The sequence below is a fragment of the Cnephaeus nilssonii genome (assembly GCF_951640355.1).
Source record: "Cnephaeus nilssonii genome assembly, chromosome: 11".
NCBI lineage: Eukaryota > Metazoa > Chordata > Mammalia > Chiroptera > Vespertilionidae > Cnephaeus > Cnephaeus nilssonii.
This window is the reverse complement of record NC_137082.1, coordinates 17,951,700-17,978,639: the sequence shown is the minus strand read 5'-3', so window position 1 is coordinate 17,978,639 and position 26,940 is coordinate 17,951,700. Positions and strand designations below refer to the sequence as shown.

The window sequence follows — 26,940 nt, the reverse complement described above, 5'->3', positions numbered from 1 at the left end:
CATAATATGATGGTCTCTCTAAGAACACATCTGCTTCCATGTATGAAAATCCTAAAAAACAAACAAAAAGTCCTGCACGGTGATCACAGCCACCGACCGATCAACTTTCGTGAACATGAGTGTGTTCAACAGGGCATGGGTTACGGGGGACCTGACACAATCATTACAACTGACAGCCGTGGAGCAGATCCCCCTGCCGAGGCCCCAAAAGGACAGAGAGATAAACTGAACACTTGTAATTAGAAAGAGCCAGTGGGACCCTCAAAACCAAAAGTCTGTGTAAACGTGTTAGCACTGGCATCTCCCCCTTCCTCTTCCTCCTCACTTCTCCTCCTCCTCGCTCAGGTTGGCATTCCCCTGGAGTGTGGATGTCAGCTTGTTTTGCAAAAGGGCTGCCAGTTTTTTGGATGTCTTTTTGAGAAACGCGCTGCCCGGGTGGGCACTGTTCACGTGCAGGTACAGGTCCTCCTGGGTGGGGCCTGTGTAGCCACAATCCTCACAGACGTAGAGCTTGTCCCGGCGTTGCTTGTAGGCATACTGCTGCTGCACCCCGTGGATTTTCTTCAGGTGGGACTCCAAGGAGCAGCGCTGGGTGAAGGCTTTGTTGCAGACATCACATTTGTAGGGGCGAATGCCTGCAAGGGCAAGGGGCAGACACATCACCGGTTGGTCATGGCCAAGCCAGAGCCTTCCAACTAAAAAGCCATAAAAAATCATCACGCACATCCCAACAGCAAATGACCCTATTCAAAACCAGGCATAGGAACTGAACAGACATTTTTCCAAAGAAGACATACAAATGGCCAACAGTACATGAAAAGGTGCGCAACACCATTAATCATCAGGAAAATGCACATCACAATCACAATGGAAGCACAATGAGATATTACTTCATACCTGTTACAATGGCTATTATAAAAAAGACAAGAGATAAGTGTTGGCAAGAATGTGGAGAAAAGGGAACCCTTGTGCACTTTGGTGGGCTTGTAAATTGGTGCAGCCACTATGGAAAACAGTATGGAAGTTTCTCGCAATATTAAAAATAGATCTATCAAAAGATCCAGCAACCCCACTTCTAGGACATATATCCAAAGGAAATGAAAACAGGATCTCAGAGAGATATCTGCCCTCCCACATTCATGGCAGCATTAACAACAATAGCCAAGATATGGAGATAGCCTAAGTGTCCATCAATGAATGAATAGATAAAAAAGCCGTCAACTATTTATACAATGAAATATTATTCAGCCACAGGAAAAAGAGAGTCCTTTGTCAATTTTTTTGACAACATGGATGGATCTTGAGGGCACTGTGCTAAGTGAAATAAGCCAGACAGAGAAAGACAAATACAGCATTGGTATCACCTATATGTAGAAACGTTAAACCTATAGAAAAAGAATAGAAAAATGGTTGGTAGGGGATGGGGAGCAAGGGTAGAGAGAAAAAGAGTCATCATGACCAATGATTCAAAAGGAGGAAAATGGTTAGGGCAGGAGACAAAACTGTCCACAAAAGTTTACAACATCCACATGAGCAAACGTAACCAAAATGGATGCAAATATAGCAAACACATACCACCTGGCTTGGGGAGGAGGAGTTTCACTCTTCCTACTTGTACACCATTTTAATGTTTTGATTTTAGAGTGGGCAAAATAAACATTGTTTTTATCTTAGTTTGAGGTTTCCAGGAAATATACCCTGTGACAAAGATTCCTGTACGAGTTACTTGGGATGGGATCCCAGGAAGCACCTGTAGGGGAGTGAAGAATTGAGACAGGGATACAGGAAGAAGCCCCTACAAGGTGTGGTCATCGAGCCAGCCCTTGCTGTGTCCCTTCAGCTAGGCAAGTTGGGAAACACTGTAGAACACTCACCTCCGAGTCACCTGCGCCCTGGGAGCTAGGTCTTTACCCACCAGCTCCAGCAGCACTGTTGAGGGCTGTCCTTGGGTGGCTCTGACCTTCCCTCCCTGGCACTTCTGGCCTGCATCACATGGGCAGAGTGGGCTCCAGCAACGCAAGAACAGGGTGCAGGTGTGGGCAGTTGCTGCAAGGATGGGTATGCCCAGAAATGGCATGGGCTGGGGGCAAGGGCAAGACGCTTTTGGCAGCTGCTACAGTTATGAAAGCATTTCTGAACTAGATCTCCTGCTGGGGGCTTTAGAATTGGGTTAATATTAGTGGAGCTTGCCTTCCAAATGGAGAGTTCACATGTGCCAAATATACCGTGTAGCTCAGTCTTACCAAAGCACAGTCTCTCCTATTTCCGCCATCAGTACTCAACTCGACCATCGGAGGTCGAATATCAGATCAAGAGACTTAAGTAAGGTTCCAACTGAGGCTCTAAAGTTGGGGATCCTGGCTGTAAAGGAAGCACAGTGTCACGTAAGCATGAAGCCCGGAGAGGGTGAATATCGTGGATGGGGTACATGGAGCAGAGAGGGGGGCTGCCACCACAGTCAGACCATCCCAGAGCCCAGAGGCCAGGAGGGTCACTGCCTGGAGGAATCCTATTAGTCTCAGGCATAAAATTGAATGGTACCCCCAAAACTCATCTATCAAGTAAATATTTAAAAATCAAAACACATAGAAAAAATACAGGATGATAAATTATCAAAATTTTAAATAAGGACAGGATCCAACAGTGCCATGTGCAGCCACACTGGAGCTTGAGGTGAAAGGGAAAACATGCACCTTATGCTGTATGTGTGTATATATATATTAACACACACACATATATATATATTCACACTATATGTACTACATATTTTTAAAATTAAATGTATTGAGGAACATTGGTTAATAACATTCTATAACTTCCAGGTGTACAAGATTATAAATTGAATATCTATGTATTCTATTTCGTGCCCACCATCAAAAGTCTAGTTTCCTTTCCTTTTTTTGTTTTGTTTTGTTTTGTTGTTAATCCTCACCCAAGGATACTTTTTCCTTTTTTTTTTTTTTTTTTTTTTAGAGAGAGAGTGGAAGGGAGGGGGAGAGACAGAAATATCAATGTGAGAGAGACGCATCAACTGGTTGCCTCCCTGCAAGTGGCCCGACTAGGGCTGGGGATCGAGCCTGCAACTGAGGTACGTGCCCTTGACCGGAATCCCTTCAGTCTGCCGGCTGACACTCTAATCCCTGAGCCAAACTGGCTAGGGCAGAAATTAGGATTTTTAAAGTTTAAGAATTCTAATATGTGTAAAGGTGCAAAAATTAATAATAGGGCTCTATTTTCCTTTCTGTACCATGTGTTTGATCCATTTACCCATTTCGCCCTATCCCTCACCCTCTTTCTCTGGTAACTACCATTCTGTTGTTGTATCTATGAGTTTGTTTTGTTAGTTTTTTTTTAAAAAAGATATATTTTTATTGATTTCAGAGAGGAAGGGGGAGGTAGAGAGAGATAGAAACATAAATGATGAGAGAGAATCATTGATTGGCTGTCTCCTGCACGCCCCCAACTGGGGATCAAGTCCGCAACCCAGGCATGTGCCCTTGACCGGAATCAAACCCGGGACCCTTCAGTCCGCAGGCTGACGCTCTATCCACTGAGCCAAACCAGCTAGGGCTGTTTTGTTAGTTTGATTTTTTGTTTGTTTGTTTTATATTCCACATGAATGAATTAATCCAGTTTTATATATTTTTAAGTTATTTTCCCCCATAATGTTTGAGTTGTTGAAAAATATTGAAAATAGATGTATTAAATGAAAATGAAAATACAACAACCCAAAATCTATGGGACACAGGAAAGCAGTCCTAACTGGGAAATTCATAGCAATACCAGCCTACATCAAGAAACAAGAAAAACCTCAAATAAACAATCTAACCTTACCTAAAGGAACTAGAAAAAGGACAACAAAGCCCAAAGTGGGTAGAAGGAAGGGAATAATAAAGATCAAAGCAAAAATAAGTGAAATAGTCTAAAGACAGAAATGAAGAAATGACAACTGACACTACAGAAATACAAGGGATTATAAGAAAATATTCCCAACAGTTATATGCCAACAAATTGGACAATCTGGAATGGATATATTCCTAAAAACATACAATCTTCTAAGATCAAATCAAGAAACAGAAAATCTGAACTGACTGATTACTACCAACATAATCAAATCAGTAATAAAAAACTCCCAACAAACAAAAGTCCTGGACAAAGATGGCTTCACAGCTGAATTTTACCAAACATTCAAAGAATTAACACCTATCTTTCTCAAACTATTCCAAAGAAATCAAAAAAAGGGAAAGCTCCCATGCTCAGAATACTCAAAACAATCTATCGATTCAATTCAATCCTTATCAAAATACTGATGGCATTTTTCACAAAACTAGAATGAATAATCCTAAAATTTATATGGAAGCACAAAAACCCTGAATAGCCACAGCAATCTTGAGAAAGAACAAAATTGGAGGTATCAACTACCTGATACTACAAAGCTACAGTAATCAAAACATCATCCGGGCCGAAACCGGTTTGGCTCAGTGGATAGAGCGTCGGCCTGTGGACTCAAGGGTCCCAGGTTCGATTCCGGTCAAGGGCATGTACCTTGGTTGCGGGCACATCCCCAGTAGGGTGTGTGCAAGAGGCAGCTGATTGATGTTTCTCTCTCATTGATGTTTCTAACTCTCTATCCCTCTCTCTTCCTCTCTGTAAAAAATCAATAAAATATATTTTAAAAAAAAATAAAAAAAAAAATATATATATATATATATATATATATATATATATATATATATATATCATCCGGCCAATGTGGCTCAGTGGTTGTGTCGAACCATGGACCAAGAGTTCACTGGTTCGATTCCCAGTCAGGGCACATGCCTGGGTTTCAGGCTCCATCCCCAGTAGGGGGCATGCAGGAGGCAGCCAATGGATGTTTCTATCTCTCTATCCCTCTCCCTTCTTCTCTCTCTAAAATCAATAGAAACATATTTTTTAAAAAAGGACATTGCTACTTAAAAACAACAACAACCAGATACCTAAATCAATGAAATAGATTAGAAAGCCCAGAAATAAACTCACCCCTATATGGTCAATAAATCTATGACAAAGGAGGCAATATGCACCCCTATATTCATTGCAGCATTATTTACAATCCAAAATATGGAAGCAACCTGCGCCCATGCATATATGAGTGGATAAAAAGTGGCCCTAGCCTGAGCATTGTCCCATGCACTCAAAGGTTACCGGTTTGATTCCTGGTCAGGGCAGCCTGGGAGGCCTGCACAGCAAAGGCTAGAAGATTTTGCACCCCTGTCTCAAATTGGGTGACTGCAGCACATACTGTGTGTGTTTTTCCAGGAAGGGGTGGGAATGAGCCTGGCTTGGAGGACAGGTGACTTACAGACACAGAGATGGAAAGGAAACAGTAGGCCCTGAAAACTCTAGTTACGGCAATCTGACTTTATAAACCTGCCTCCCCTCCCCTCCCTTCTCTGTAAATAACACATTCACATCTCACTCATTGGTGTAGGGCGGCAGACACCGCCATACAGCAGCCTCTTGGTAACCCTTTCTGGAGTTGGGAACAAGCCCCTCCCTCCTGAAGCCCCTCATTCCCCCCATGAATTCAACAGTGGGAGATAAAGGTGGCCAGAGAGAAGCCCTGGACAAGGGGTACTGATGCCAAGACCTCCCTGACATTGGGGCCTCACCCACCTTAGAGCTCACAAGCAAAGGCCAATCCTGTCCATGTCTGTAGTGGGATACTAAAAAACACCATCCCTGCTCCAGACACCATTAACCTACTGACACCTAGACAGTAACAGAGTCCAAGGCCACTGAAAACCCAGGCATCACGTCTGCTACTCTTTAACGGAGACCATGGTCAGATTGCTGAACACCCTCCCTCCACCTTAGTTTTCTTACCTGTAAAACAGGGATAATATTCATACCCCTTGTAAGGCAGCTCTGAGGATTAACTGAGACATCTCATGCAAAGGACCGGCACATGCTAAGTACTCAATGGGACACAGCTGCAAGAGCTTACAATCCAGCTCAACATAACACAGATATGTGCCATTCACAAGTATTTAATATTTGTATGCACTTTTGGATGTATTATTTATTTCACAGTAAAAACAACAAAAAACTTTTTTTAAATGATGGTCATTAGGCAGAGAGAAGGGAAGAGACTTCCTTCACTGTCTGTTCTTTTGAATGTTGTGCCCTGGGCCTATATTACCTAGTCTAATATTGTGTGCTGGGTTATCAAAAACAGTTTCTCCTTTTCAGATTTGCTATTCCTATTTCCAAAATCAAGCTTCAAATCGCCCAAGAAAATTCTTTGTTATTGGCACTTTCTGCTTGCTTTCCTTATTGTAGCTAAGTGCTGCGTTATTGAACTTTATGCAAACATGAACTTCAGTGAATAACTTTTTACAGGCCTCCTTGTGGGAGTGGATATTTAGGGCACCCTCCTCAGAAGGTAATGTGGCAATGTCCATAAAAAAGTCATAATAACTACCCTTTGGCCTACGACAGGAACTTTATCTACAGAAAGACTCACAGAGGTAGGCAAAAGATATACAAGAATATTCATGGTAGTATTGCCTGAAATTTTTTTTTAAAAGAAAAATGCTGAAATTGGAAATAACTGTTATTAATTGGGGCAAGGGAAAATTATGGTGCCTCCATATTTGAAAACATGTTATAATTTCATATTTAAGAAATGCTCTGACAATTATGAAAGAGTGAGGTGTGTCTACCTGTGCAGATGTGAAACAATCTCCAAGATATACAGTACATTAAAGAAGCAATGTGTACTTAAAACTTCTGCCCCGCCAGCGTGGCTCAGTGGTTGTGCATCGACCTATAAACCAGAAGGTCACAGGTTCAATCCCGGTCAGGGCACATGGCCAGGTTTTGGGCTTCATCCCCAGTGTGGGACTTGCAGGAGGCAGCCGATCAATGATTCTCTCTCTTCATTGATGTTTCTATCCCCCTCTCCCTCTCCCTCTCCCTTCCTCTCTGAAATCAATTTAAAAAAATTTTTTTTTTTAATTTCTGGGGGAAATTAAAAAATAATAATCTTAGAGAGTGAGCAAGGAAAAGAGGGGAGAGAGAGAGAGAGAGAGAGAGAGAGAGAGAGAGAGAGAGAGAGAGAGACCCATGTGAGAGATAAAACAATCATTGGATCACCCCAACAAGGGATTGAACCTGCAACCTAGGCATGTTCCCTGACTAGGAATAGAACCCATGACTTTTTGGTGCACAAAATTATGTTCCAACCAACTGGGCCATACTGGCCAGGGCTGGGGAAAAATTTTTTTTAATTAAGTGGAGTGGAACATGAGCATGAGGAGGGAGGCTTACTTTTTTTCTGTCATTATTTTCCGTTCATATTACTTTTTAAGCTAAAAAGTCCAAATAAAATAGAGGACAGTTTAACGAGCGCAGGAGACAATCCCACAAGACCATTCAACTCGCTGGAGGTGAAGGATACTTTATTCTTTTTCCTCCATCTGCCCCACTCCAAATTTCTCCCAATCTGCATTTTTCCCAATCCAGTCAATCCTTCCCTTTAGGCTCCAAAGAAAGACACCATTGTTTCCTCTTCTTCAATCAAAATGGGATTTGTTTGCCTTCTGTCCCTCTCAATGTGGCCGATGGAAGATAAGGTGGAAGGTATCCCAGGAGGCAGGACAAATACTTCCCTTTGGCCAGTGCCCCCTCCCTGCTCCCCTGACCTCAAATCTGAATTCCTCCACTCCTCTCTATGGAACTCAGAAGCTTCCCCAGGAACGGCAGGCACCTTGGACTCCTCTATTACAGAGTTGTAAATTATAACCAACATGGGTTATTTCCCCTGGCACTCTGCTCCCCAAAGACTAAGCTGGGGATCCCACAGATGTGTGTGCCCTTTTCAACTGTGTATAGCGGCTTACACTTTCTTCTCTATAGCTTTTGTATTGGCTAAAGTTTTTTTACAGAATAAGTATTCATTTTAGAAAGGAGAAAAATAAAACAATTTCTATAAAACTGTACTTGTCTAATGAGCCTGGCACATCTGGTCATAGCCGTAAACAATGCCCAGACCCTGCCTGACATGTGGCCCTCAAATGTGACTCTGTGGTTCTAACATGCTCCCAGGTGCTGCCGGCGCTGCTGGGGCACGGACTACGGACACTGTGAGTAGCGAGGCTGTAGACAGAGCGCAGAGTCTGGCACAACCAAGTGTTGGTAGTGTTATTTTCTACTCAAATTCTCCCCCCACCAAAAGCAAACCATCCCCTCAATGCATTCTTGGAATGCACCCCAGCTGGTTCAACTTAAACAAATACAAACATGTATTCTCTATAAACAGGCCCGCTATGTTTTTCATTGGCTGTTAACTGAATTTACGTTGGTTTTTGTAAAGCTCATGCCTCCCCTGCCCCCGCACCATTTTGACCTGAGGTGGATCAACAGCCATAATTTCCTACGATAGCCTCAGCAATACTGTCAACTTAAATAGAGCAAGTCCCTCTCTTACGTGTACTGGATGCTGTTGGTCCCCAGTCCAGACCCATGTTCAGAGCCAGCGCATCGTCCCCCAGCTGTCATGTGTGATGAGCTAACAGTGCCTGGCTGCCTCCTTCTCCAAGGAATGGACACTGAGCGACTGACCTCACTGCCCAGGGAAGAGGCAGCCCTCAGCCAATGCCTGGCCGACGTGGAGTGGAAATGTCCCCCGCTTGCCTGTAGACAGGACAAGGCTGTGGTGCCATCCACACTCCGGAACCCCAATGGGATCAGGCTTGGGCTGGACGCTAGCTGAGGGCACAGTTCTGCTCAGCTCCATCCTCTAACCTGTCCAACTCCCTCCTCCCTTATAGGTTTCTTCTGGGCGCTCTCCCTCAACAAATGATTTTATAAGAATTGCCATCTTAGGATCTGCTTCTAGGGAACCCAACCTAAGACAATTTGGATTGAAAATAGCTATTTGTTTCCTGAAATATTTTCACAAACTGTTATGGAATTTTTTCTGCTGTAGTTTCTCTCTCTCCCAATCTTGAGTCAGATGTCATTTGGCTAGCATCCCAGCTCTCCATCTCATACTCCTCTGATTTACTCTCCTCTTGGAGAAGTTATATCCAAAAAAGACATCTTAATCTTTTCTTTCATCTGCTTAAATATTAAGGTAAGACGTTTTCAGGCTCTGGTTTCCCTGGATCTTTTCCAAATGTTTCCTTGGGTTTTGAGTCTTTCCTTAAATGCCCTGTCCTCTCAGTAGTTGCAGGCCACAGGAGGAGGTGGGGGTGGGGTGGGATTAATCCTGAGTCTCTATCCCACTGTCTTCACCCACCTCATCAATATTGTCGCCACAATCTCAGAGGGTCCAGGGATCCCCGAGAAGTCTTTTCATCAGTCGTGGCCTGGCTAATCACACTATGAGCAAGCATACCCTTCACTCAACTGTCTACTGTATTTGTGCTAACAGTGTTCATATCTTTGCTTCTGGTCTAAATCCAACATTCAATTAATAGTCAATAGCAAAAATCCAACATTCACATCTCAATCAAAGGCAAGATGGAATTCACAGAATTCGGGTGATATCTTTTGGAAACAGGAAGGTTGTTCAATGAACTAAAAAAAACCAAAAAAACAAAAAAAACCCACACACATATGAAAATCCCACATTTTTGCTCTTTTTACTGATTATCTGTTTTGCACAGAGCTCAAGAGATGGCGGGGCAGGCCTCTCACACCAGGAGGCAAGCCTGTTCCTCCAGCTCCAGGCACAGCAGCAGCCCCTGTTTCCTCTTTCTGGTCCATTATCACTCGAAGGTATATCTCCATCCGAAAATAAACCAGGGCAGGGAAAACAAGTTGAAGATATTCTCACAATTTTATTTGTTTACCACTTTAAGAGTCAAAATTGTGATTAAAAAATTTTTTAAAAATGATTATCTGTAGATTTCAATTATCTAAATTAGAATGCAAGCCACTTAGTAATTTTAAAATGTCTAGTAGCCCATTAAAATAAGTTAAAAAAAAGGTCAAATTAATTTTAATGATGTATTTTTGTCTCACCTAATATATTCAGATACTACCATTTCAAAATGAAATTAACATTAAAAATATTCTTTTTTAAAAAATATATATTTTATTGATTTTTTTTTTTTTTTTTTTTTTTACAGAGAGGAAGAGAGAGGGATAGAGAGTTAGAAACATCGATCAGCTGCCTCCTGCACACCCCCTACTGGGGATGTGCCCGCAACCAAGGTACATGCCCTTGACCGGAATCGAACCCGGGACCTTTCAGTCCGCAGGCCGACGCTCTATCCACTGAGCCAAACCGGTTTTGGCTAAAAATATTCTTGTATATCCTTTGCCTACCTGTGTGAGTCTTTCCTGTAGAATCCAGGAGGCTGGTCCCCCAAGCAAGGAGGGATGGGAGTTGATAGGCCAATACCTAGCTTCCTCATCCCTAGAGCAATTCTGGGGTGTATTCTATATATTTCTTCAGGGGACCCCAATGGGATTGAGCACCAGTGGCCCACAATGGTAACCTGCTCATGTAGTCACTTTTATTGGCTGTTTTCTCTTCACTGTGTCTCCTGGGACCATCTCCCAAATAACTGCTTGCATAGTCAGCTAACTCAGATATGAGTTCTTAACTACTACACCAGTGACTCAACTTGTAAACTCTTGCCTGAGAAGCAGTCAGTCCCTAATATTTTCTGGTTAATTCTCCGTTGACGGCACTGATGAGTAAACAGCTCCATCAGTTATTTACTCCAAGTGAAAGTACCAGACAGCCAGCAATGCTCCCTTTGTCTTAAAGGACAGGATCGAGGAAGTGACCACAGAGCCTACCAGGAGAAGAAGAAATAGGCCATGTTCTCAAGGACATCTCAGACAGGGATGAAAAGCGGAGAAACTCTCCAGGACAACCAATGACAAATGACTGCATGAGCTGTCGCCAGTTTCTCCAGCCCTTGGGTCAGTTGTCTATGAGCCTAGATTTGCAGTTACTTGATGGGTTCATTGATAGCCTTGGGACCCTCTTCCACCCTGATACTCCCTAAGCATTCTCTCCACCGCAACCTAAGGTACCAGCCTGGCCACACAGAGGTCAACCTTTTACTGATTCACTGGTGCTAGGGACTCAAAAAGAAGCCTTGTACTCAGACACGATAGGATTCCATTTCTGTCATGTTTAAAACCAGGCAACAGCAATCTGTGCTATTGGAAGTCACAATGTCGGTGCCTCTTGGGAGAAAGGAGATAGTGATTTATTTATTTTTGTTGTTGTTGTGTTGCTCGAGATTGAAAGGGCAGCTGGAGAAGAGCAGTGGGCCCCAGTTATGTGCAACATGTGCTCTGGAGCTGCAGGCCCCCCCCCCGCCCCCCCCAGGCCTTAGCAGGTAATGATTTGAAGGGGGCAAGAAAGAGGGGGCAGGAACTTCCAGGCTCTGGAAATACTCTGTTTCTTGGTCTGGGTGCTAGTGATGTGGGTCTGTTCACTTTGTAAAGATTCTTAAATTTGCTGAATTATGCACTTATGATTTGTGCACTCTTTTGGATGTATGTTACACTAAAAAAAATTTTTTTAAAAAATCCCTTCAGAAAACGTTTTTAAAAAGGAAAAAAAAAAAACCTTTTAGTTCATCAGCTCACCCGCTAAGGTGGAGGACACTCTCCCCAGGCCAGGGAGGAGGCTTATGGCCAGCACTCTAAGAACACAGAAGCATAAGGGCCATACAAGAAATCTGACTTAGAGGATCTGAGGAGGTCCTATGGGGTGCTGAGGGACTGGAAACTCCACCTGGAGGGAGGAGTGTACGTTTTCCCATTCCCACTAAAATGCCAGGGGAAACCCTAAACTCTGAAAGGGCTTCAGGGATCAGGGACACTATATACAGTAGATTCTGTGAGGCTGTAGGGAGAGTGGGTAGTAACCAGGATGAGGTTGAATGGGCTGGGATGGGATGGAATTGGGATGGGCTGAGATAGGATGAGGATTTGAAGATGGGTCCCAGATTCTGAGGGGCTTTACATGAAGCCCCTCAAGATGAGGACTTGGGATTTCCTCCTGCCCAGAGTTAGAGACTTTTTTTAACAGGGAAGGAGCATCCTCAGAATTCTCCTCAAGGGAACACTCTGGCAAAGGTGTGGACCCAAAGGAGAAGCTTGGAGGCCAGATGTTTCTAAGAGAAAGTAAAGGAGGCTGTCACCAATCAGAAGAGCTTAGAGAGAGGCCTGTGAGCACCCCCGGGATTCTCTGTGTAATGAGCTGGGGAGGACCTAGACTCCCACTTCATGAGAAGGGAAACCGAGGAAGGCCCAAGAGGAGGAAGGCGCTTGCCTGCCGGCCTCAGTTAGGAGGCTCAGTCAGCTCTAAGTGAGCGAGCATTTTCTTCTCTTTTTGAGTTCTTGGGAGGAACAAGATGCTATTTGGAGACAGGCTTACTTCCCAAGAAAGGTGCATAAAATAGCACCAGTGGGACCACAGGAACCACATCCCTGCATTCAGGCCGGACTGAGGGGCCAAACTACATCTCACAGCATTGCGTCAGGCATCATAATTCTCAGAACATCTTCAGCCAGTGATTTGTCTTGAGTGATGCTAAAACTTGTATCATTATCCCCATCTTACAGGGGGTGAAAACAGGCTAAGAGAGGAGGCTTGCCCGGCCCAGGATGACACAGCTGGAAGTTGGCACAGCCTGGAGGTAAACCCAGATGGGCTGGCCCCAAATGCCCCATCCTGTGGTCTTTTCAGAAATACAACATTGTCCCATCTGCCAACCTGGTTCTTTGGTGGGAAGAAAGCAGGAGGAACTCTTGGGCAGAAAAACAAAACTAAAATCAAGCACACGACCCTTCCTCACCTGTATGTGTGCGGACGTGCCTCTTTAGGTCAAAGGTGTCATTGAAGCCCTTGCCGCAGAAGGTGCACAGGTGCCTCTTCACCTGGTTGTGGCACTTGAGGTGCCGGTTGAGCATACGCTGTAGGCGGAAGCCCTTGCCACACAGGTCACAGCTGTGAACTGCCGAGTCGCTGCATGTGCCTGTGGTGAACTGGGACAGAGAGAGAGGCCGTGAGGACCACAGTGCAGGCGGGCACATCTCGCAAGCTTACTATGGGAGTCCACCTCCCTAAGTCTCTAGGCTTAGCCTGGCTGGGGCTTCTGCCTCCTAAAAATCCCAAGCAGGTTTTGGCTTTGGGGAAGACGAACAACTGGCAGTTCTTCCCAATATTCATTCTCCCCTTCTTCCTGAGAACAGACCTCTGATTTCTAGCAGGACATTGTCCCCAGCTAAACATCTGCATTCCCCACCAAGTCATGGCTCTATGACTGACTACCTAGCCAATGAAATATACTCTAAGGGGGGTGGGGGGGAATGTTGCCCTCTCTCTCATTTTCTCCTTTCTTGGACCACAAGGGGAAAGCCAGTGATGAGAATGGAAGAGCAAAAAAAAAAAAGGAGGAATCTAAGTCCTGATAACATAGAACCTGTGGTAGGAAGTCCCTAAAGACAGCCGCAGTCAATTCCTTCCTCCCTGTTCCTGCATGCTGCTGTATCCATCAAGAGATGGAGACTATCTCCTCTCTCCTTGGACCAACTGGATGCAGAGATAATGTCTCAGTTCCAGGTATTAAGAAACCATGCAGCTTCTATATCCTCCCTCTAGGAAAGTCAGCTGCCACATTAGAAATCTAAGACCACCATGCTGTGAGGAAGCCCAAGCAGCCATGTGGAGAGTGGAAGGCCATGTGGAGGAGCACAGAAGTACCAGGTATGAACAAAAAGCCTCACTGGACCTTCTAGCCCACCCATGGCTGCCACCAGATGAGTGAGTGACCTCAACCAATGCTGCCTGGAATAGAACTACCTAGCTAAGCCATGCCCCAGTTCCGGATGCACAAAATCATGAACAAACAGAATGATAATTTTGGGAAGTGACTTGGTTGGGAGCCCACAGCTTCATTACCAGCAAACTCACAACTAATTTTGGGCTCCCATTCCAGCTTTCTCTCAACTATGTTTGCCATCTCTAAGAAAGAAAACTGAGTCTATTACCGGAGTCCACCTGGATCATTCTTCGGTGGTGAAAACCACCAGATCTAATATATTCATCAAAGGTTTCCTAGTTACCAAATCAGATCCTTTAGAGGAGGAATGATCCAACTGTTCTGCCAAAATTCTACTCATAAAAGAGCCTTAAAAAATGTATTTTCAGACCAATATCATTAGCAAGAAAAGTCAGACCTTTCCTGGCTCAAAATCTTCCTAGCCTCAAATACCCTCCCCCTTTCATCCATCCTGGGTGTTACCCTCTGCTGAGACCCAGCTCAACTGTTCCTTCTCTGATGTAGCTTCTCTAACGACTACCGCCCTTGCCTGCACTGTTCTCTGACCCTCAAGACCAGTGCCTCTCAAACCCAGAGTGCACACAAATCCCTTGGTGTCTTACTAAAATGCAGGATCTGATTCGGGAGGTCTGATGGGGTCTACACACTGCATTTCTAACCAGCTCTGCATGAGAAGTGAGGCTGGAGCATTGGCCCTTACACAGTCCAGTACTTTATTCCATCTCATTCCAGAGGGTTCCATTACCCACAAATGTTTTCTCAGAGCTCATCCAGTGTCCTCAACGAAGTGCCTTGAGTCAGCAAGTGTTTGTGCACATTCCTGCCTCCCACCACCACACCCCAAGCCCAGACTCAGGTCAGTGCACATTCAGAAAGTGTGGATGGGCAGAGGGTTTCACAGGTGGCAAGATACAAAGAGACCTGAAGGAGCCCAAGACTCCAGAATTGGGTTTTCCAGTTAGCCTCCTCTGTACAGTTCTTTTTCATCTGTTCAGAGTTTAATTTGTTTCAGCTGACGGACTACTGCCTGATCTGTAACAGGTCCTGTGCTCAGAGCTGAGGGAGTACAGTCACATGGACCACCTGTCCCCAAGAAGCTGCCAGTTTAGTCGGGCAGTGGACTGGTCAATAGGCCACTGACATCTGGAAAGCCCAGGTGCAATGCGCATCTCGGAGGAGCACCTACCTCTGCCATGGGGCAAGAGGGAAGGTGCCTTTAGAGGAAGTGAGCTCCTCAGACAGGTAAAGATGAGCAGAAAGAGAGGAGGAATGGCAAAAAATATTCCAGGAGAGGACAATGGGAAACAGGGACTGTGTGTGATTTCCACACTGCTAGCCTGAGCCCCAGGAAAACAGATAAGGAAGAGAGCTGTGGTAGCAGAGAATGGCCGGGTCCCCCTTAGGGCTCTACCTTGCAGGGATGTGAGCTTAACTCTGTTCAAAGAGGGTGAAGGGGTTGGACATTGGAAGACAAAGGAGGACAGCTACTGGGTTGAGTTTGATGACTCAGATGGATAGCCATCAAGGCCTCCAACTTCCTCATGCCCCACCTCTGCCATGTGTTCCCTGAAGAGGTAGGACCTGGCACCCAGCCTGAAGGAGACCCAGCTGTGCCCAAGGCTTTCATATGCCAATCACCAGGACAGGTCATGGTCTCCTCCTTGTCCAGCAGTCCCCATTCTGGTCTTGCCTCCCTTGAAGAGATGTGAAAAGACTAAATGTGGCCCACGTCTTGGCAAAATGAGTACTTTAAGCTTCTCAAGGCCAAGGCTACTCAGGATAAAAGTCATTTGAGAGGTAGTGAGGGGCTAATAAAATAGAACAAAGACAACTGACCCTGGTAATTCTGATTAAAAACATGTAGAAAGCTAGAACTGTCTTTTGAAAGTCCTATAGAATGTGCTTGAGGACTGGACAACTACATTTCCAACCTGACCTCTTGCTTACTTTAATCACTTTGGTAAATTCCTATTTTTAAAATGCTCAGCGTGTAATATAAATACCTTCTAATGTAGTCCAGGATGAAAAATCTCAAATCACTGGCATTATTTTGTTTGAAAAGAGTAAAATCTTAAAGGGCAGAGGGAAGGGAGATTAGTGACAATTGAAGGGAGTGCAGGGCCAATGGATCATCTGACCAAGACACAGAAAACTTTTTAACACAGGGGAGAAAATGAGAATGGGGAGAGGGGATGGAGACTGAGGGCACCCCATTCCCAGGGGAAACTTTCCTTTGGTTTTCTTGGAGCAAAAATGGAAGTTCTCCAAGTACGCTTCAGCAAAGGCAATTTTTCCATTTTTCCACCTTCTAACACATCCCCATTTCACAGTATGAATAACTGAGTCAGCACAAAGTGACTCACTTAGGGAATTCCCCTAAGATGCAACCACCCACCAATTCATGAAGTGGTACTTGCTATCTATAGACATCTATGACCAATCCGGCCACCACACATTAAGTTATACTTGAAGCTTTAAGAGACAGTTTTGTTGAAACAAGATGTAAGGTTAATTAAATAGTAAAAGATCATGGCTGATGATGAAGCCAGCTTCTTCCAGACTAGTTCACTTCTCAGAAGGAAAGGGATGTCTGTAGGATAAATTTCTACATGTGAAATTTATCCCAGAGTGAATTTCACGTTTTCTGCCTTGAAATGTGGTCTGTAATAGCAACGGACTAGAAACTACCTATATGTCTGTCAATAGAAACTTGTTTTTTAAAAAAAGCATTTCATCAAAGCAGCTGGAAAAAGGAAAGCATCAATTGTCAGCCACGTGGGTGACCCCTCTTGGATGTCCAGTCCAGTCAAAAGGCTCAGGAGAGTCCAGCCCCACCTGTCATCTGCCTGCAGCAGCAAGAGAAGCCCCAGGGAAGACCAGCCCAGCAGAGATGAGTCATTCCACAGAACTAGAAGGCATAATGATAAATTATTTTAAGGTGCTAAATTTGTGGTTATTTGGGAAGCAGCAATAAATTAAGTGGAATAGCAATGAACGTATCACATCCTCTCCGGAACACCAGATCTGCCACATTTCTGACTCCCAAGATGGGCTGCATAAGAAGAAGAGACACATCTGATCTCTGGAATGACATCCTGTGAGCCAGAGGACCAGCAATCCCTCCCTGGGCACATGTCTGCTCACTACACCACCCTTGCTATGTTTACAACAGGTTTAGACCTTGCACTCTACCTCCTAAAGTTTCAAAATAGGGTTAACCAATTTTACACTTACTCTACAGGTAGTAGACCCAAACTAGTTACCCTTTAGTCATCTTAGTTACAAAATGAGAGTGGAATGTTGGGACAGAAATGCTAAGGATCAAATAAAAACCTAGACCTGGCTAGTTATGTGATGTCATGTAATATCCCTGTGCCACAACTTCCCGCATGTAAACATAACAAAATGGTATTGAATGAGCTCTATGGCAGAATAAGAAGCTAAGAGCGTAATTTTTCCAACTTCCTAAGTTCAGATCCTGTTCCGCCACTTACAGACTGTGGGATGTAGGCAAGTTACTCAACCTCTCTAAGCTTAAATTTTATCACCTGTAAAATGAAGATACTGATATTTGCCTCTTAGGAGTATTAAGGAATTAAATAAGAAAACTACTTAATAAGCCCTAACTCTTATAGTTAGACCAGCTCCAAAATTCTGTGATCCTAACTAAAAATCAATTGGTCAAGCCCTAGCTGGTTTGGCTCAGTGGATAGAGTGTTGGCCTAAGGACTGAAGAGTCCCAGGTTTGATTCCGGCCAAGGGCACATACTCGGGTTGTGGGCTCGATCCCCAGTGTGGGACCTGCAAGAGGCAGCCAATCAATGATTCTCTCTCATCATTGAAGTTTCTCTCTCTCTCTCTCTCTCTCTCTTTCTCTCTCTCTCTCTCTCTCTCTCTTCTTTCCTCTCTGAAATCAATAAAAATATATATATTTAAAAAAAATCAATTGGTCAAAACCCTTCGTTTACTTTTTTGGCTTTTGAATTTTTCTTTCTCTGATTAAAGAAAAAGGGGATTAACTTTAGTGTGAGCCACAAGTCCCCAGTCCTTCATCCAAAACTGAAATACAAAAAGCTCTGAAAACTGACATTTTCTCCCATCTTCCTTGATAATAAAACCTGACACAAGCAAGCATGGATCTACACACAGACTTTATCCCTTTGCTATCAATATTCATGTGTTTTGATAGAGAAATTATTAATGTGTTTAATTACAGGGTACTGCTCCAGACCTGCCAGGGGTGGTATTTATACCATGCTACTTTCTGAAAGCTTAATAGTCTCACCCTTAATCCAAAATTAACACTTTGAAAAAGGCTTACTAACAAAGCGAGGAAGCTACCATGGAGGGTGGGAAATGACATCAGTCTGGAGATTAATTCAGGACAAGAAAAATGAAGACAGAGAGCAAGCAATTCGTCAATCCCTCAGCTTGGCACTATCTTGCCCGCTGTCCGGTTTTCTGCAAGGTCTCGGCTTTCATTTTAAAAAATACACAAAGTTCCCCTCTAGTTTTTGTAAAAAACAGGCCTCTGCAGCAGAAACAAACCGATCATTGTATCAGTGCTGCTGAAAACTTCAGGAGCATCGGGGGAGGTAGGCCTTCTGACCAACTTCAAAGCTGGCTATGGTCACTTACCTGTCAACATTCTAAAGTAAAAAATTTTTAAATCCTTTATTTTCTGCTGATGCTTCCATCAAACAAGTTCATTAAATTAATGGTTCTATTTTATGTGGGAGGGTACTGTGAGTCCAGGCTATCGTATGGTGGCCACATGAACAAGATTTCCACGGGCACATTTGCTATGCTGGAGTGCTCAAACCATGCTAATCATATTTCCCCAATTCCTTTGGGATAAAAATTTCCCTCCTGGTCCCATGTACCATTTCCTTAGGCTTCACCACTCTGCTATATGGCAGTGGAGAAGCTTCTCAAATGCAAAGATGATGAAGGAATATATCCTTATAATCCATAAAAAACTGAGGCTCAAAGAGCTATAAAATGCCCACGGCCATATGGCTTTTAGGTACCCACAATGAGATTTTGAATGTGGTGTCTGCCAAACTAGTGTCTACCGTTGAACTGTAAGGGAGAGGGAGGGAAGGACTCTGTTGTTTGTCTCATATGGTGAGAAACAGCTTCAAATTCCTTTATGTCAGACCGTCAGCACTAATGATAAAGTGTTAAACACCTCCCATAATGCAATACAATAACATTGAAAGAATAAGAATCCTTGGGTTGGGCTTTGTCACTAACCGCTGTGAGGAATTCAACAAAACCTCCTGGTCTTTACCTTTCTCCCCTTCAAAATGAGGAGACTGCCCTAGCTGCTTTGGCTCGGTGGATAGAGCATCATCAGCCTGTGGACTTGGCGGGGGTCCTCGGTTCAATTCCAGTCAAGGGCACATGCCCGGGTTGTGGTCTCCGTCCCCAGTAGGGGGCATGCAGGAGGCAGCTGATCAATGATTCTCTCTCATCATTGATGTTTCTATCTTTCTCTCCCTTCCTCTCTGCAATCAGTTAAAAAAATAAAAACAAAACAAAAAAACAAAATGAGGAGACTGGACCATGTAAGCTTTAAAGGTCCCTGTAGTGGATCCTATGTATATACAGTCAGCCTCCATTCCTATTCCTCTGGTGAGCCTTCCTGTACTACAGAGGCCAGTAAGCTAGACACTACATTTTCCAGACTCCCTTGCAGCTATGATCTTTAGAAGTAACCCAGTAGGAACTTAAGTTCCACCAATTACTAGGATAACCGAAGAGAGGCAATTGTTTTACACTCTGCAATAACAGAAGCATTGTGATGCATGATTAGGCAGCCATAGAGGCGGCAGCTGCAGCTCCCTAGGTTACCCAGTTCTGCAGTGTGGCTCTCTGAGGAGAGCCTGGGAGCTCAGCCTGGTCTTTCTTTAGTTCACTTAATGCCCTATAATCAACCATTCTCTGCTTAAAAACAGTAGATTGTTTTCTGTAACTAAACCCATGCAGTCCCTTCCAACAATAAAAACCCACTTCAACCCAGCGAGTGTGGCTCAGTGGTTCAGTTTTTAACCATGAACCAGGAAGTTCGATTCCTGGTCAGGGCACATGCCCGGTTACGGGTTCAATCCCCAGTGCAGGAGGCAGCAGATCAATGATTCTCTTTCATCACTGATGTTTCTATATCTCTCTCCCTCTCCCTTCCTCTCCGAAATAAAAATAAGTAAAAACTTATATTCAAATTAAAAGCTGATGCAGTTAACATGTATTGTTCTCTTATGCCTCCTTTTTTCCTCTTTAAATTAAACTTTTCGAGCATTTTCCCAGATCTCCCTTTTCTTCTTGCTTCCTGTTTTCCTCCAACTGCTATCACATCTAGGGACTGTTGACCCCTTCTTCACTGTCTGGATTAATGTTCTGTGTTGACTTATGTCCTCCTGTGAGTCAGGCATTGCTGTACCGTATGCTGAAGATACAAGCCTGCCTTTGGTGTGTCCAGTTCAAGAGGAGTCTGGTCAGCCAAATGTGCAGTCAAGGAGATAATCAATGAGTTACAATGGAGGCAGGAAGAGGGGCATCCAATTATCTAAGGGACAGCATTTATGGTCCCTTCCAAATATCAAATGGATGTGTTTTTATAAACTACTGTACTTAAATCCACAATTCACAACAATACTTAAAAGTAAACTAATTGGCCATCACTAAAGAATTCTGGTGAACCAACTGATTATCTTGAAAACTGGTAAATAAAAGGAATTTTATTCTGCCTTTCCTAAGTGAACTGTCTCACTAGGAAACAGGGGAAGTATCTCTCCATAGAAGAATTTCAGCTAATAAAAAATGGACAAAATTAGAATATTACTGATCTACAAACCCTAATAACCTAAAATATTTAGACCTTGAGCATCAAAGGCTGCTAACATCACAGAGAGGCAACCAAACATTATGTAGCTCTTGATGGAAATAGACACCCCTACTGTGACAGATTTTAGTTACCATAAACTTGATCAAGCATCTACAGCATTGTGTGTGTGTGTTGTTTTTTTTAAATATATTTTATTGATTTTTCACAGAGAGGAAGGGAGAGGGATAGAGAGTCAGAAACATCGATGAGAGAGAGACACCGACCAGCTGCCTCCTGCACACCCCCCACCGGGGATGTGCCCGCAACCAAGGTACATGCCCTTGACCGGAATCGAACCCGGGACCCTTCAGTCCACAGGCCGACGCTCTATCCACTGAGCCAAACCGGTTTCGGCCATCTACAGCATTGTTGGTGCAATACAACTTTCTGTGATGATAGGAATGTTCTAATCTGCACTGTCCAATACAGCAAGCACTAGTCACACATCGCTACTGAGCACTTGAAATGTAAGTCGTGCAAGTAAGGAATTTAATTTTTAGTTTTATTAACTTTACTTAATTTAAATGTAAGTAGTTATATGTGACCACGGCTACCATTTTGGACAGCGTAGCTGCAAATCCAACTACCATTTAGAGAAAACATATGGGAGAAAGGAGCAAAAACCCAGATTGCTGGACTCTACAAAATAAATTAGCCATCTCTTCAACAATTAACTAAAAAAGAGAGGGAGGAAAAATACATAAAGTAAAAGACACATCAATGAATTACAATGTGTGGACATTATGTGGACCTGATTCAGTAAACTGGAAAAAAAATAAAGTTATGAGACAATTAGCAATGTGAACACCATTGTTAATATGAGAATAATCATGTATTTTGGTCTTTATCTATTAGAGACACATTTTAAATTATTTATGATGGCTGAGATTTGTCTCAAAATAGTGTTGAGCCCTGACTGGTTTGGCTCAGTGGATGGAGCATCGGCCTGCGGACTGAAGGGTCCCAGGTTCGATTCCGGTCAAGGGCTTGTACCTTGGTTGCGGGCACATCCGCAGCAGGGGGTGTGCAGGAGGCAGCTGGTCGATGTTTCTCTCTCATCGATGTTTCTAACTCTCTATCCCTCTCCCTTCCTCTCTGTGAAAAATCAATAATAATAATAATAATAATAATATATATATATATATATTTTTTTTTTATAGTGTTGGGGGGTGGATGAAGGATGGCAGGCAGTAGTAGCCTTGGGTTCATTGTTGTTAGGACCAGGTGACAAGTTTTCCACCTTTGAAAATCTCCATAATAAAAAAAGATGGGACAAGAAAAAGACACACATTCACACATCCATGACTACTGGACGATGCAGGCTACAGAGCCAGGTAAAAGGCCAAGAATACTTTTGAAGGAATTCTAAACTCAATTCCTTTGAAGAATCCTTGGGAGAAACCAAAGGAAGAGAGAAAAGAATGGGATGGGGTAAGAAGACATTCACTTCTAGTCTATACTTGCACATGGGTCCCACCAGCCACTCTGAGTCTGGAATGAATAACATCAGTCAACTAACTGATTTAACTTCTGAGTTACTTTGTTTCTGATAAGCCTTGGGAGGACAGTGGTGATTGGGGTTGGGGGAAGGGGGTATCTCCCACAGCTAAAGACCTGCAAATGAATCCAGTTTTACAAAAGGGACTTAATGAATACTTTCCCAGAGGTACACCATCTCCCCACCCCAAATCTGTTTTATAAATTACAGAATCCTCAGTAGTAAAGAAACAATTTTATAACCTACCCTAAGGCACATAGTTGAAAGACAGCTAGGCTGGGAAATAAAACCACTTAACTGGCACTTACGAGTCCTGTCCAGATCCACTGATCAGCACAATCAGGTTAGCAAATCCCTTGTTCCTACTATAGGTAACAAAATAGCTATCATCCACTGTCAGCTAACTTCCTATTGGGCAGTTTATACATGCACAAAACGTGCTAAACATTTTGCACCCATTATCTCATTTAATCTATGCAACACTTCTGAGAGGATGATTCTATTATTTCTCCATTTTACACATCAGGGAACTGAGGCTCAAATCGGTCACATATCCCCAACCACAGCTGATGATACAGATCCAACTGAGGTTTTCCTTCTCAAAAACCTCCCAGAAAAATTAAAAAACAACAACAAAAACCTTCCAGAGCCCCACCCACAACCCCAAGGGAATTTCCACACTTCTTGATTTAGCCTCACCTTCAACTTTTTCTGACCCCAATAGTTTCCCATCCTGCAGCCAACATAGCTGAGTTCTTGCCTTACTCAAGTTTTGGGCTGAGCCCATACCTCTCCTTCTCCATAGGCCTCAAATCCACACAAGAAACCTTCCCCTGCTCAGAATTTATCATATCTTTGCTTGTGCTTCTGGGTTAGCATTCACATTCCTGCTGTAGTTAATAATTAACATTTGAGTCTCCCCACCAACCCAACTAATTCTAGCTAGAGTTACTGGGCACCTACATCTTCTACTCTTTAACTCATTCATCCACAACTCTGTAAGTACCCTTATTATCACCATTGTAAAAGCAAGAAAACTAAGGCCCAGAGGGATTGGCAATTTGCCTAAGGTCACACAGCTAAGAAGTAACAAAAGCCAGAGCCTAGAGGCTTAATCATTTCTGTCAAATGATTCTGGAACTCTAGGGTGGGAGCATTTTTATCCTGGCTGCCTGGGACACAGCAGGCACTCCATAATATTGGATGGGATGTTGCTTTTCTCTGCAGATCACACTTGCCCTTCTTCTGGTCCTAATAGCCAACAGCCAAATGTCTTCAAGTCATTGAAACTACGGTCATTACCACAAGAGTCTCATCCTTGAGAGACTTTTCACTTCTAGTTAGAAAACCAATTCTTAGAGAGTTTAGCTTGCTTTGCATAGAACTCTAGAGTTATACAATGCGCTGAATTTAACCAGTCAACTGAAAATGGCCAATATCACCACTAATAATTCTGGAGGCTCAAAGCATCTTAAAGCCAAGATGTCTCCTATTTGTGGGTGAAAGCTGAGAGGGAGAAGGAACCAGACTGTCCTCCTCAGTAAACTAACACTCCTCTGGAAACTATGTTAACAGTTGAGGGGCAAACTCTATGCCCCACCCCCATCCCTGGGGCTGCACATAGGCAGTGATCCTGGAAACAAATTTGGTTTACTCATTCCCTTAAGCCGGATAGTGCTGTTTGCTTGAGGCAGCAAAGAAAGATCTCCTAAAATGTTGGTAAAGGGACTGGATAGTTTTCCTCTGCCACTTTTTCTCAAGGGTAATCTGGGCATCCAGGGGCAAACTGTCTGCAATCCATTCCAAAACAACGTTGCAATTGTCCTCCCACCCAGGCGATAAATATGCAAGTGGGACACAGTAGAATTTCCTGGAGGGCAGAGCTACCAGCCTCAGGCAAACTGAGCCCTCCCACTTAACCCCATCTGGCCCACAAAACCCTCAGGCTAGCTGACTTTGAACCTCGGCAAAACCTTTAACACTAAGCAGCATGCCCTAGTTGGCAGCATCTTTTAAAGAGGTCTTTCTTAAAGATTTCAGCCCAGGCCTCTAGCCTCAATTCATAACCAAATGCACCCCCAGTCCACCTCCAGCCAAGCCCTCTGAGCTATGCATCAGAAATATGCATAGGAGAGGGGTGGTCTCTCCCAGGAAAAGTAACGGAGACTAGATTCTTAATCCACAGCAAACGCTAGGGATCTTCTTCCCCAGCTCCCCACCCCCCAGCCAAGCCCCAGGAGCCAGGCAGGAATATGCATAGGGGAGAGCCCGCCTCTCCCAGGAAAAGTAACGTAAACTTTCCTAATCCATAGCAAACTCTAGGCCTCCTCCTCCCTATCCTCCCTCGCCCCTCCTGGGCTGCGGGACTGCGGGAACGCCCAAGAATTACCACCTACAGCGAGGACCAGGAGTCTGTGAAGGGTCACATTCTGGCCCGTCCGGCTAGCGACTGGGTTCATGTGATCCCTAAAACACCACTCCCTGACTCCAGGTGGCTGTGAGTCAGTGGAATGGGATTCCTTAACCTAGGGGGTAGCGGATACCTTTGAGCAGGCAATCGTGTAAGCGCAGAAGAGCGTCCGGATAAGATGTAGTCTACCATTCTAGAAGACCGAGGGGGGGTGGTGGGGGCGGGGGCGGGTCTGAAGCGCGATGATAAAGGGGAACAAACACTCCAACCCACTGAGGACGCGGCATGAGGCAATTTACAGCTGACCTCATTTGTCCATCATTTTAATTCAAGAAAATTTGAAACAGACACATTTAAAGGGCCCAGCAGACCTGGTGTCTAACGGGCACTCCATAATTGGCACTGGAAATCGCTGTTATTATGCGAGGCCCACTGTGTACCAACCTGCCACCACTGTCTCCAAAACTAAAGAAAAAGAGTGTGAAATTTAGAATTCACAGAGCGCTAGGAACTGCGCCCCAGAGGTTGGAGTTCCGGTGCCGAGGTCCCTCCTCTCCGACCACTGGAACCCCGACGACCTGACTATTCTCTGGCCCTTGCGCACCGAATGGGAGGAAAGAAGCGGAACCTGAGCCTTTCAAGGTAGTTCCACAGGCCGCCGACGGACTGTGCCCGCTCGGGGCGCTGGCCTTGGGGGCGCAGCGGCGCAGGCAGCTGGCTCCCCCAGCCGACCGCAGGGCGCGCGGAGACGCCCTGGCCGCGGCCCAGGGGCAGGTGCAGGAACCGCGCGGCGGACGCGCCGAATGCACCGGAGCCGGGTGCGCGGGCGGGCGCGGCAGGGAGGGGCGCTGGCCCCGGGAGCCCGACGCCAGGGCGTGGTGTATGTAGGTGGCGGCCCCGGCAGAGTCGGCTCCGTACCTTGATTTTCGATCTGGCGACCGGGCGCTGCTTCGCCGCCAGGTGTCCACCGGGGTCCTCGGCATCTCCAGGCTCCAGGGTTTCGCGCTCGGGGGTGCGCGTGGACGAGTTGCTCTCGGTGCCTCCAGGCTCCCCCGCGCTGCTGCTGCCGCCACCACTGCTGCTGCCGCCGTCGCTGCGGCAGTCCTCGGGGGGGTCGCAGAGCAGGCGGCCCAGACCCACTGGGAAGGGAGGGGCCGAGCCTAGACACACAGACACACGGCGTCAGGCCTGGGCGCCCGCGGTAGTTTGACCTGCGGGCGGTGCCGCCGGTGCCGCCGCCGCCCCGCCCCGGACCTGGGCACCTCGCCAAGTGGGCAACGCCGAGGGGGTGGGCACGCGAGCCCCCGGCTCGGCCTCCTGAGAGAGTTCGGCGTTCTGGGGGGCCGCTGCTCGGTCCGGGTCCCCGGGCCACGAGGAAGTGCGGGACCCCGCGCGCCAAGTTTCCTCTACCTGGGATGGGGGTTGAGGGGTCTGATATCTACATACCCAGCCCCAGAGGGGATCACCGATCCTTGTGCAACCCACGAAGGCGTGGAATTGGGGGTAGCCCCTACCGGCGTTCAACCCCACCCCCTCCTTGGACCACCTCGGCCCCCGCTGCAGCCAACGGTCCCGCCGCCGGGCAATTAAAGGCGCCCACTAGGGGGAAGGGGAGCACGATGCCCAGCGTTTCCCAGCCTCTCACTCTGTCTTCCCGCACCCCTGAGACTTCCTACTCTCCCCTGGAAGAAGCAGGGGGTGGGGAGTCCACCCCCAGCCGATGAGCAGAGGGAACCCGGTCACCCCAACCCTCACCCCAAGAGCCCCGCGCCAGGCCTGGCCCCCGAGCCGTGCTCACCTGGGATGTAGGTGTCTGCCCTTTCCTCGTCCGGGAGCTCATCCCAGCTGCGGACCGAGACCCCCGGGCTCCTCCGCTTTACCAGGAAGACTTTGGGCATGGTGAGGCCCCCTCCCGGCCCCCTCGTCCCGGCTGCTCACCGCTAGGGACCGCAGCGAGGTCTGGGTCCCGGCTTCTGGCCGCCAGAGCCCACCTTCCCGCCTAGCCGACCCTCTCCCTCCGCCCCCTGCCGCAGCGCGGCCCCGGCCTCCCTCCGGCCCTCCCGGCGACTCCCAGACTCCCGGCTCGGCGGCACCTATGCCTTAAATCGCGGATGAGACCACGCCGTAGTAAAGTTTCATAAGGTGGAATAGAAAAGGCACCAGGAAACTTGGGAGTGAGCATGCGCCCTGCAACATAACGGTGTCAACAAGCTCTCTACCTGTCCGACCGGTTCCGGCGGCCGGGGCTGCCTGTTCCAGCCCTTCCTTAGGCATGAATGTTTGCAAAAGAATTTAACGTCTGATTCTCCCCCCTCCCCTTTTTAAAAAGGGGAGAACTTTT

The 26,940-nt window shown here is 45.7% G+C and overlaps 1 protein-coding gene across 1 annotated transcript; it reads right to left on the bottom strand.

Moving 5' to 3' along the window:
• Window positions 1-26,693, bottom strand: OVOL2 (ovo like zinc finger 2). Its single transcript, XM_079783810.1, has 4 exons — window positions 26,398-26,693; window positions 25,518-25,759; window positions 12,819-13,008; window positions 1-635 (listed from the first exon to the last, which is right to left on the bottom strand). Exons 1-4 carry the CDS (start codon window positions 26,495-26,497, stop codon window positions 322-324), a joined length of 846 nt encoding a protein of 281 aa, XP_079639936.1. The 5' UTR covers window positions 26,498-26,693; the 3' UTR covers window positions 1-321.
• Window positions 26,694-26,940: the final 247 nt, after the last annotated feature.

What these genes read in the sequence shown, in the direction of transcription:
- OVOL2 (XM_079783810.1), bottom strand. Translation starts at nt 26,497, where the DNA reads ATGCCCAAAGTCTTCCTGGTAAAGCGGAGGAGCCCGGGGGTCTCGGTC. An exon ending in GGCAGACACCTACATCCCAG is followed by an intron (nt 25,760 to 26,397) that starts GTGAGCACGGCT and finishes CTGTGTGTCTAG; the next exon opens with GCTCGGCCCCTCCCTTCCCA. An exon ending in GCACGTCCGCACACATACAG is followed by an intron (nt 636 to 12,818) that starts GTGAGGAAGGGT and finishes TTGCCCTTGCAG; the next exon opens with GCATTCGCCCCTACAAATGT.